The 12,130-nt window shown below is 39.2% G+C and overlaps 1 protein-coding gene across 1 annotated transcript in view; it reads left to right on the top strand.

Moving 5' to 3' along the window:
- The window catches only part of Trpm6 (transient receptor potential cation channel subfamily M member 6), a 195,961-nt gene that overhangs the window by 177,367 nt on the left and 6,464 nt on the right, over positions 1–12,130 (top strand). The window contains exons 34-38 of the mRNA XM_045154985.1: positions 160–225; positions 2,042–2,328; positions 2,635–2,717; positions 3,426–3,631; positions 10,325–10,376. Of these exons, the coding sequence (XP_045010920.1) occupies positions 160–225; positions 2,042–2,328; positions 2,635–2,717; positions 3,426–3,631; positions 10,325–10,376 (694 nt within the window). The remainder of the gene's footprint in view (positions 1–159; positions 226–2,041; positions 2,329–2,634; positions 2,718–3,425; positions 3,632–10,324; positions 10,377–12,130) is intronic.

Genomic DNA, 12,130 nt, shown 5'->3' with positions numbered 1-12,130 from the left:
AAAAATGTAGTATTTATAATATTTTTATTGAGGGCAAAAGTAAAGGATGTTTAGAATTAAATACTCTGGAATGTATATGACATTATGAGTGTGGGAAGGCTTTCTGTGAATGTAATCTACCGATGCACACTGAATGTAGGAAATCTGTTTTATTTACAGCCATTGAAAGGAACAATTTAATGAGGCTTTCTCAGACCATACCATTTACACCAGTCCAGCTGTTTGGTGAGTAGCATCTTCTCCTTTCTGAAGCTAGGCCACCTGTGTCCAACAGAGGAGGAACCATGTTGCATTAAATACTCGCAAAGTTCATTTTGATGGTGATCATAGAGTGGGAGTTTCATTTCCTTGTATGGAAAGCCTTACTAATGACTCTGACTGCATTTAGGGTCAAAAGCTGATACTATGGGGATGGGACTTACTGGGAGCTGTAGTTGGGAAGAAAGAAGAAGGGTGCACCTGGCATTCACTGGCTCTGGCCGGCAGTACATGGGGAAGAAAACAGCAAACCAACCATGTGTAATGATCACAGAAGAAAGTGCTATTTGTCAGTATGCTGAAAGCCAGCAGGCATGTGATAAGAAGTCCTTTGTACTTTTTTTATTGCACGGGCACTGACTGCCCTTACTTCAGTCTGCATTTTTTTTTTTTGAAAAGCTGGAATAGTAAAGTTTGTGTTCATGAAAGATCATGAGCCCGTTGACATTATAGCAAGCTTTCTGCCCTTGACCTCCGTTCTCCTCACACTGTTCACATGAGGGATACCAGGCTGGCATCTGTTTGCTAATGCAGATGTCTCCTTCTTCCACTGGGCTCCATGGTTTCATTTCGCAAAAATCAAAAGCTCCACCCTAAGTCCCTTGGGGACTAGAACTCCAAAGAGTTCTTCAGTGGCAGTTGCCTGAGCATCAGGAATAAACATTTGAAACTACTTCATGAAGAATTTCTGAGGTATATGTATGTGTAACCAATGACATACAAGGGTGAGGATGTAGGCTTCTATCTGGTAAGTCAGTACAGTGTTTGCAAAAAACAGCAACCAGAAAATCAACAAACATTTGAAGTAAAGACATAAAGAAAAACTAGATGCAGCATTATAACACTGGTTTGGCGGGGTCCAGGTCCAGTTCTATCTCCTTCTTGCTCTCTAGCACAGAAGATGTGCAGCAGCTAAGGAGCATGCTCTGTCTTTGATGGGCTTGAGTCTATGTCTGAATTTCAAGTTCATTTTAGCCATGCTAACACGTTCAAGCTTTCAGCAAAACACTGAGGTGACCACTGTTTTCATTTCCATTTGAGGGTCAAAGAACTTACTGAGAAACACAAAGGAAGAAGAGAGAGGTTCTGGGGTGTGACCTTGATACTGAGTGGCTCAAATTGGGTAAAAACATGCAGTTTCAACGAGGCAAAAGGGCTAGAAAAACAACCAAAATCAAAAAAAATAAATTTTTTCATGTATAAATCACAGATATACATATAGTCTAAAAATATCTGCAGCACAGTCTTAATATATTACAGATTATATGCAGAGCCATTAGAAAAAATATTCCTAAAGTGCTCCTTAGGGGTGATATGAATAACAGTAGGTTAAATTATATTTTCAGAAATAGTTGTCTTAAACCAGATGGGGTGGCACACACCCATCATCCCAGTACTCAGGAAGCTGAGGCAGGAGGACCATGTGTGAGGCTAGACTGGGCTATGTAGTGAATTCCAGGCCGGCTGGAGTTATAGAACAAAGTATGTCTTCCATTAAAGCTGCTTTGGTTTTTTTTGGGGGGGGTTGTCTAGTTACAGCCTATAGTAAATATAAGTTAATTCTCGTAAGGCACGTGATACCTTTCCTTCCTTCCCCTCCTCACCCTTACTAGACAATGAATAAGCATGATCCAAACCTTTACACTGCTTTCAGTCCTGCTATAGTTGCATTCTCCTCTGATCTCGGAGACAACCGAACTGCTTCTGAGTTGGTATTCAGGGCACTGCCCACACCCCAGACCTGCCGTCTCATTGAACTCCTGGCCTTCACTTCTCGTTGCAGCAGGGGAAGAAGTGACAATCTACAAGCTAGAAGAGAGTTCCCCTCTGACTCCTGATAAAAGTATGTCCTCTTGGTCCCAATACGGGAGGGCTGCGATGATCCAGGTGTTGTCTCAAGAGGAGATGGGCGGAGGCCTCCGCAGAGCCATGCGAGTCATCAGCACATGGTCCGAGGACGACGTTCTCAAACCAGGACAGGTTTTCATTGTGAAGTCCTTCCTCCCTGAGGTTGTGCAGACATGGCATAAAATCTTCCAGGAGAGCACAGTGCTTCATCTTTGTCTGAGAGTAAGTCTGACGCTCCAAGATTCAGAGCCTAGGTGGGCAGACCACGAGGGTCACAGTCTGGATATACCCTTATTCAAGATGATTATCTTTAACCAAAAGAGAGTCTTATTTATTTTTTTTGTGTGTGTTTTTTCTTTTGTTGTTGTTGTTATTTTTGTTCTGTAGTTTTTTTGCTTTGGAGTTAGGGAGTGGTTGGTAGAAGTTAAAATTTACATTTGGGCAGTAATTATGAATTCTATGATCATTTGTAGGTAGGAGATGTTAGTAAACTTACATTTTTTTAAATAAAATTTTCCTGTTTTGTAGGAAATTCAACAGCAGAGAGCTGCTCAAAAACTAATTTATACCTTCAACCAAGTGAAACCACCAACCATCCCCTATACCCCAAGGTAAGAAATTTGGCACCTCAGCCCTTCATTTTAAGGAGAATTCCTGTTAACCACTTCTTAGCCCATTAGTCAGGAGAAATACCAGACCCGTGGGAAAATTCCTCATGATTTTATTTTTGAATTCTTCGTGTTATAGCTATGTAGATTGGTGAAAAGAGAATTGGATGTCCCAGAGAAACATTGGCTTGAATCACTGAATGTATATGAATAGGAAAAAGTCTGCCCAGAGTGATGGTCAACATTCAGTTAGGTAAGACAGGCAGATCCGGTTTGTAGCTACTAATGCCTAGGGTCACTAGAGCAGAAAAGCCATTCTCTTTTAAGCATAGGAGCCTCAGTATCTCAAATAAGAACTTTGTAAGGACAAAGTCCTGACTTATATTCACTATCAAGACACATCATAATTTGGTACTGAGTGCCTAGATTAAAGCTTTATCTCATTTTATAAGAAACTTTATAGAGCCCAGCAAGAAAAGTTATGTTTAGTGCTCATAAAATGACTGGAAAGTTTTCTTGATGAGAAGGAACATGAGGAAGCAGGGCACAAGCCTCCCTGTGGTGCCTTACCCCCCTCTGCAGAGAGGCCAAGGCCAAGCTCCCGGAGCTGCAGCAGGTCAGCTAGGTGACCTCCTCTGCTGCTGACTGCTCTCGGGGCGCCGTCCCCCTTTGCTGCCCTGTACGGCATCATCAGCCTCTTTCCCCTCACAGGTTTCTGGAAGTTTTCTTAATCTACTGTCATTCAGCCAACCAATGGTTGACTATTGAGAAGTACATGACAGGGGAGTTCCAGAAGTACAACAACAACAATGGAGATGAAATTACCCCCCAGAACACCCTGGAGGAGCTCATGTTGGCCTTCTCTCACTGGACCTATGAGTATACTCGAGGAGAGCTGCTGGTTTTAGATTTGCAAGGTGATTACTGCTGGAGTGCCGGGGGAGTTGGAGTTTGGAGAGATCTCACAAGAGCCAGGGTGGGCCATGCATGGAGTTACTCTGCCTGGCTTTGAAGGGGATGCAGATGTTTAGCTCAGGGACCGTGCACAGTGGTGACCATCACCACCGGCTCTGTTGTTTCCTGCTTAGGTAGAGGAGATGGGTGGGCAGCTGCTTAGAATTTGAAGCCAGCTATAATTTTGAATTAGATTGGAAATGATTTTGTGTCATTTCTTCCAGTTTCCTGACTTTGCCTTGATATTATGTGTGTATTTCATTTTCTTAGAGTTTATCAATTTATAATCACCTTCATATCCATGTTGAACCTTGACATGACAGGTCAGGAGAGTGCTTGCTCCATCTGAGAGGGGCATTCTTATTTAATGGAAGTTCTGATCAGCACATCACCCCTTACTAACACCTCACGTGTGAGATGTCTAATCCTATAGCACAAACAGAATCTCCAGCAGGTTTTCCTTGAAGGGATGGTACAAATATTTATTAAGGTCAAAGTTTATTCCTTAGGCTAGTGACTGGGGCTTTGGTTTCAAATAAGGGATTTAGCCTAGGAACTTTCATAGAGGTTATCTCATTTAATCCCAGAAGCATCCTTGAGGCAAATATTATGGGAAATTTAGACCCAGAAAGTTTAAATAACTTGCCTAAGGTTGCACAGCTACTTAAAGGAGGGGGCAGAATACAGACTTAAGCTGGTTTGACCATCCATATTCTTTTCTTTCACCGAACTGTCATTTCTTTAAGAGTGTAATACCTAGAGGAAACAGCCATCTCATGGTTCATTAACTTACTTGAGCTTTTTCTTCTCATCTCTGACTTTCTAAGCTCCCAGTTCTGGGAAAAATCAGGCTGAGAGGTTGGGGAATGTCAGGATGAATAGACAATCCCAGGGCATCATGAGCAAAGTCACCTTGAAAAATCTGTGTCACATGCTCAAAGATGTATATGCAGTTTTGAAACTTCATATAAATACTTCTGTATTTTGAGATTACTGCTGTTCACAAGGTTGGATTATACTTCAAACCCAATATTTTAGGGAAGATATAAAGAAAATAAAAATTTCCAACATGATTCAGCTTTTTCTACCAGCAAGCACTTGATGCATATAAATCCCGAGTGTGGGTGCCTGAGGCATCTGCTTTGGAACTCAAGCTGGGGAGCATTTGATTGTTTTCATCTGGACTCCACTGTGTGAGCTTTGAGTTTGGGGTGGAGTTGTTTAAAAAACAAAACAAAGCAAATAAAAAAAAAAAAACACACATACAACCAAAGAAAAACGTTAAGGAATTAATGATGACTCTTCAGTGTGTTTTGTATTTCACTTGAATAGGTTTTTGTTTAACAGTGTTTATGTTTGGGGATTTTTATGTCTCTTAGTAATCCAAAGTGACATTAAACAGAACAAATGCTACATTGATAGTCTTGAGGAAAGGGAGGGAATTAACTTTATTCTTTTTCTTTTTGAGTAATTATGTGAATTGCAGAAATAGGCAATTCCAAATAAACTATGTCAAAACATTGACCTTCAAAGAAGGCATGAAGAGGCATCATGGACTCATAGATTGGCTATGAGGAACCTTGGGATACTTATCAGGAAGTTAGGCTAATTGATTCAGCCTTAATTTATGAATCCTGTACTTGTAATTATAAGTGGTTACACTGATAATATTGGGTATTAATATTTATTATTCTTTGTGCATTTGGCTAAAGATGTATGTGTATTATCATATTTAATCCAAACCAGTTTGGAAAGGAAAAATATGTTTTTTAAGATCTCTTACTAACTTTTGGTTCTGTTTCATGTTGTGTTTCATTTAGTAGTGTTTCTAGTCTCATTGAGATGTTGCCTGGGGGTGGCTCAGTGACCACCATTTGTAGGAGGCTTAGAAGCAGCCATCAGGAAGAGCTTTGGATTCTCAGTGCCCAAGCCTGACTCAGGCTCCACTGCGAATTAGCTGTACACCAGAGGAATAAGCACCCTGAGTCCCACCTCTCTTGTGTATCAGTAGGAAAAGTAATATTGTGCACTTAAGTCACCAGGTTGATAAGGGATTCAAGTGAGATGAGTTCTTTGCATATAGTGACTCCCAATAAATATTATTGTTGCTAGTGTTAATCTTTGAGTTACTCTAAAATAGAAGCTAATTTTCAGGTATGAGGAAACTGTCCTTAGCTGTATAGTCCCAGCCCAGCAGTACTTCAGAGACCCCCACTAGGTTCAGCCTTTGCTCTCTGCTGCTTTGAGGGGAAGAGGGAGTGAGGAAACACTTAGGTAGTTTATTCTTTCAGTTCTTCTTTAACATCTCCCCAGAAACTGGTAACCCGGAAGCTGACCTAGCACACCAGAAACAGAGTGCCAAGGAGAGTCAGAACCAGTTTCCCATCACTTGGAATTATGTTGAAACTTTCTGGTCTTTTTTTCACTTAAAAATCCTACATGTGAGAGCTTGAATCATCATTACCATTGCATTTGAAACCCAGCATTTATTTCCCAGCAATGGAAATTAAAAACAATTGTATTTCAAATTAGCATGATGTGTAGCTTTTCTTCTTTCTTTCTTCTTTTCTTTCTTTCTTTTTATCTTTCTTCTTTTTTTTGGCTAATTGTATTTTTCAAGGGAGATATAGTATTATTTTAAAAACTTATTTATTTATTTATTTGCAAGAGATAAAGAGAAAAAGGGAGAGAGAGAAAGAGAGAGATTGGGGAGATGACACACCAAGGCCTCTAGCCACTGCATACGAACTCCAGAAGCATGTGCTACCTTGTGCATCTGCCTTACATGGGTCCCAGGCAATCAAACCTGGGTCCTTAGGTTTTGCAGACAAACGTCTTAACCTCTAAGCCATTTATCCAGTAAAATAGTACTAATTTACAAAGAATATTTATTTATTTGTATGAGAGAAAGAAAGAATATGAGAATGAACGCACATACCAGGGCATCTTGCCACTGCAAAAGAACTCCAGATACTTAGCTACTTTTTGCATCTGGCTTTACAAGGGTACTGTGGAATTGAACCTGGGCCATCAGATTTTGCATGCAATCACTTTAAACACTGAGAAACCTCTCCAGCCCAGTATTAATTTTTTTTTTTTTGTTCAACAAAGCAATTTCCAGAGCTAGTATCCCCATCATTGTGGATGGTGGTGTAATGAACAAGGGAACTTGTCTGCACACATGAAGTTCGTTGATGATCCTAAGCTATTTGAGGTCAGAATGCAAGCTTCTAGGTTCTCTCCTATTTCCTGGATTTGGGCATTACTCATACTAACGTTAGTAAAGATCTTTTGGCTTTTAGATATCAAAGAGTCTTATTTTCCTGTTTCCCAGATGTCAAGTGAGTCTGAGAGCAGGATGGACTTGATGGGTGGATCCAGGGAGGTGAGGCATGGCTAAGCTACCCTGCAGGGCTGCGCTGTGTTACTTCGGACGTCTGTCTCTTTTTCATATATTACAAGGCCCTTCCGCCATTTGGAAACCTTAAAACATGTATTTAGGAGCTAAATTTTAAAATGTAAAATTTGGCTTTGAGGGTACTCTTTTGCCCCATTCTTCTAAGAGGTTATCTGTCTTCGGGATAGTACCTTTTGGAAAAGAGATAATCAGAAACATGATTTTACCGATGGTAAGGACATAAAAGTTAGCCTCACTAGAGGTTGTAGATTGACTAATGATAATTAAAAAATAGCAGCTAACACTGTTTGGCTTCTTATGGGTGTATGCAGTGTGTTCATGAAATCACATTTTATCCGCTCAGTAGCCCTCAAAGATAAGGCCTGTTATGCCATACTTTCCATTGATAAAATAGGACTTCTGAGAGTTTTAAGAGGGTGTCCAGGCCCACAACTAGAAAATGTCAGGGTTGAGGGCTAGAGAAATGGCTTAGCAGTTAAGTGCTTGCCTGATAAGCCTAAGGATCCCGGTTTGAGGCTCAATTCCCCAGGACCCACGTTAGACAGATGCACAAGGGGGCGCATGCATCTGGAGTTTGTTTGCAGTAGCTGGAATCCCTGGCGTGCCCATTCTCTCTCTCTTCCTCTCTCTCTCTGTCTCCCTCTCTCTTGCTGTCACTCTCAAATAAATAAATAAAGATAAAACAAAAAAAAAGAAAATGTCAGGGTTGAGAGTGGAGCCATTGACCTTTGACTTTTGTGTCTCTAACCAGCCACAGGGTTTAAACAGGAGCAGGTGAGAGTTGGGTGGACTTTTTTCCCTGAAAAACTTCCTTTTCCAATTTGATACAGCTCCTTTAACTACCGTTTACATTCCTAGTTAAATTATACTCTATTCCAACACCAGCCTAAAACTTCAGTCATTGCTGTGAGCTTCAGGCTTCAAGTTCACTGTGTGCCTCTCTCAGTTGCTAGTACTTGGTCTGCATTTTTGCCCATCATTCCATTCACTCAGTCCATGGTTAGAAAACCAGTGATTCTTCCTACCACTCCTTCTTATCGATATGATGAGAGAAGTATAGAATGACTTTATTTTCCAAAAAGCAAGGGCTCAGCAAAACACATTTTGCACATTTCCCTTGTATTTGGTTTCAGCCTGATGTTTTCTTTCCTTATTCAAAATCAACATAAAGAGCTCCCAAGCTGGGGTTCATCAAGGGTCCCAGGGTAGATTTCAGAGGATTGGTGAACTTTGATGAGAAAATAAATTATACCTCGTTTTCACTAACCCATAAATGTGATTCATCATTTTAAATGATGATGCAGATATATTGATGATAATAATATTATCATTAACTGTGACTGTTGGCAATGGAAATTATAGATATAACATAACACTGTGCAGTGTTGGCAGATATTTCAAAATACTGTTTGTAGCTAGCACTTGTTAGATGGTGATTGATGGACCTGGGATAGATTTTATTTAGTGTACTGATAAAGATGCTCACATATATAGCACAATATAGCAATTAAAATACTTTAAAAACTGCATTCCAGTATCATTTCTTCCCTTTGTCGTGTTATTTGTTTAAATTACACATGTTCAAACACTTTACAAACAAGGCCTCTTAGCTTCATCAGACTGATAAAGTCATGAAATACCTCCCAAATGTTGAACATTCCTACTCTGGTCTCTAGGCTGTTCTGAATTCTTTTCTTCTTTTTAAGATTTCTTTTTATTTACTTATTTGAGACAGAGAGAGGGAGAGAGAGATAGAGAGTGTGAGAATGGACGCACCAGGGCCTCTAACCACCACAATGAATTCCACATGCATGCACCACCTTGTGCATCTGGCTTACATGGGACCTGGAAAATCAAATCAGTGTTCTTAGGCTTTGCAGGCATGTGACTTAACTGCTAAGCCATCTGTACAGCCCCCTTATTTTATAAGGAAACTAGGTTTTTTTTAAAGAGGAAAAGTCCAAAGGATTAAATTTTCCTTGTAAAATATTTACTATATTGTCAAATATATAGATCACAGTAAAAAGCTTTTAAAAATACATTATGAGAAAATGTAGCTTTTTCCAACAAATAACAATACATAACAAGATTATAAAGTTAACATAAGTTATTCTCTACTACAGAGTTAGTTTCTTTCAAGCAAAGAAAAAGTGACAGCTAGAGAATGATCTTAGAATTGTTGTGTCTACCCAACTGGTTCATTCATCTTTCTAACTGGTTTACACCACCCCATCTGTAATTAACCTCTTCACCACTTACACTATGTAACAGAAATTCACTTTGGGTGTTGATCCCAGTTTTAATAAATTTTAGCTCAAAATTTTACCTGTGTCATCTTCTTAGGGTTTAATCTCATCTTTCTAAAAGTAAATTTTATTGAAAAGTCCACACCTCAAAGAATTTCCTCTACTGAACACCCAGGTGGAACCAGCTCCCAGATCAAGAATCAGTCATTTTGTTCTGCTGTTTATAAGTGCTGTTTATATAGAACATTTGATGTGCTTCTTTGATGGGGCAGAGACAGTACCTGCAAAACCTCCCAGGGCCTTGCACCTTGCTGAGTACTGATGGGTTCCATCGAAGGAAAGCATGAACCAGTGGGAGGAACACAAGCTTTGGCCCACTTTGATCCTGTGAGGCCACTATGGACCAAACAATCTCTGACAAATTACTTAATCTCTTTGAACATCAATGTACTCATTGATGTAAATGAGCATAAGAGGTAAATTGAGGATATGAGGATATTTTTCTTTTCATGGGAATTAGAGAAAATAAAATTAGAATGTCTAGTGCATACAAGTGGCAGATGAAGGGTATATGCGGCTATCACTAGCTGTGATGACATCACTAAAACAGTATTTGTAACCTACAGTGTATTAGGTTAAAGGACACAGTGTATTCAGTAAACTTTCCTAGAAAATTTTAGTAGTACATTGAATTCATATAATATTTAGGTTATTATGGAGCGAATATAACTTTTTTTTTTTTTTTGAGAAAAAGACCCACACTGTAGATCTGACTTTCTGGAACTCACTGTGTAGCTCAGGCTGACCTAAAACTTGGGTCAATTCTCCTACCTCAGCTTCCCAAGTACTAGGAGTATAGGTATGAGTCACACCTGGCTTGAAAGTAACTTTCAAAAAAATTAAAAAAGAAAATAGCATTTGACCATTCTTTTTCTGAATTTCTAAGAAAATGAGTCCCTAATTGCTAACTGAATTTTATTTCTTCTCTTGAGGTGTTGGAGAAAACTTGACAGATCCATCTGTTATAAAACCTGAAGACACACAGTGAGTTGATTTATGTGTTATTTAGAAAATTGGATTTAAGTTAACTATGTTGTCAATATTAACATATGATTTGTCCATATTAATGAGCTATATTTTAATACCATATAGGCATACAATATATAATATTTAAATGGTAAATTATGAAAAACAACAAAAAATAAATCAGAGAACATTATTAATAGAGCTCAGTATGGGTTTCTGGGAATACAATTTTTCAAACATTTTTATAAACATGCATGTTTTCCCTTCTAGATTCTAGAAAGATTTTCAAACAGCTTTTGTACATAGACAATGTGATGAAAACAACAGATTAAGAAATATGAAAAATAAAATAAGAATGGAATTGAAGCTGGGTTAGTAAAGATACATGGAATGTAGGATTGGCTGAAAGTTCAACTCTTAAAATTTAAGTTCAGCTTCCATAGGTTTTGAAATGAAAGCACTTAGTGGAAGAAGCCGCACCCTTGTTGCTTTCTCTTTCCACGGAGTCACTGCCTCTGTCACTGCAGACCTTCCATCACACGCGGGGACAATACGAGCTGTGAATTTAACATGCAGCTCAGTCACCGCAAAGCTTTGAGAAGTCTATACAATAGGGTTAAATATGAAGCGTGAGGTTGTCTAACTTCATTCAGAGCCAAGTTTATAGAGGGCTGTGACAGCTGCCTGTCTTTTGAATTCCCACCATATTTTGTTCCGTCAGCAGCATGTTTGGAATGTTAGGCTTATGTGGGTTCTGGGGAACTGAACCTGGGTCCTTTGGCTTTGCAGGCAAGCGCCTTAGCCACTAAGCCATTCCTCAAGCCCAGTGCTCTATTCTTTACAAAAAAAAAAATTATGAAATCTAAATATGGTCCCATCTGTGGGCTCCTATGCAGAGAGATCCACATATTAAAAGTATATTTGGGGCTGGAGAGATGGCTTAGTGGTTAAGTGCTTGCCTGTGAAGCCTAAGGACCCCAGCTCAAGGCTCAATTCACCAGGACCCACGTTAGCCAGATGCACAATGGGGCGCATGCATCTGGAGTTCATTTGCAGTGGCTGGATGCCCTGATGTGCCCATTCTTTCTCTCTCTCTAACTGCCTCTTTCTCTCTCTGTCTGTCACTCTCAAAAAAATAAATAAAAATAAAAGAGATTAAAAAAGTATATTTGATATTTAATTGGATTAGGTGAGCTAAACTAAGCATACAGGTCACCCACATTGCTACATTTACATGTAATTGCTATCATATTTATTTAACTACAGATTTCATGTTGTAATCTTTGGGGCATTCATGGACCTTGCTACTTTTTACTTTAGCAGAGTTAAAATGTATTTCACTAAAAACATTATCTCTTTAGTATTCTGGGTGCCCAAGGGCTTATCATAGGATTTTTTTCTATGAGAAATTTCTTTCCAGTTTTTCAGTGCAGAAATTTTGCATATATAATGAACCAACTTTATGTATACCCTGTCTATTGTTCATTAAGTTTTGACCTTGGCATATATCACTTAATATGACCTGACTGTTACATCATTTTAGAATTCTAGGATTATCTCTCTTGACAGTTATGTATTTAATTGCATTCTATAGGCCCTGGGTTTCAAATTCTATTAAGGTCACCTGGGGAATTAGAAAAAAGGTGCCTGAGATTAGCATCCAACTAGAATGTCTGGATAGGACCATAAGGTCTGTATCTTTTAAAGTTGCCCATGGGGGTTGGGGAGATGGCTTAGTGGTTAAAGGTGTAGGCTTGCAAAGCCTACTGGCA

This window comes from Jaculus jaculus, chromosome 1, assembly GCF_020740685.1.
Source record: "Jaculus jaculus isolate mJacJac1 chromosome 1, mJacJac1.mat.Y.cur, whole genome shotgun sequence".
NCBI lineage: Eukaryota > Metazoa > Chordata > Mammalia > Rodentia > Dipodidae > Jaculus > Jaculus jaculus.
Note: the sequence above shows the minus strand (reverse complement) of the source record. Positions and strands in the feature narration are given on the sequence as shown.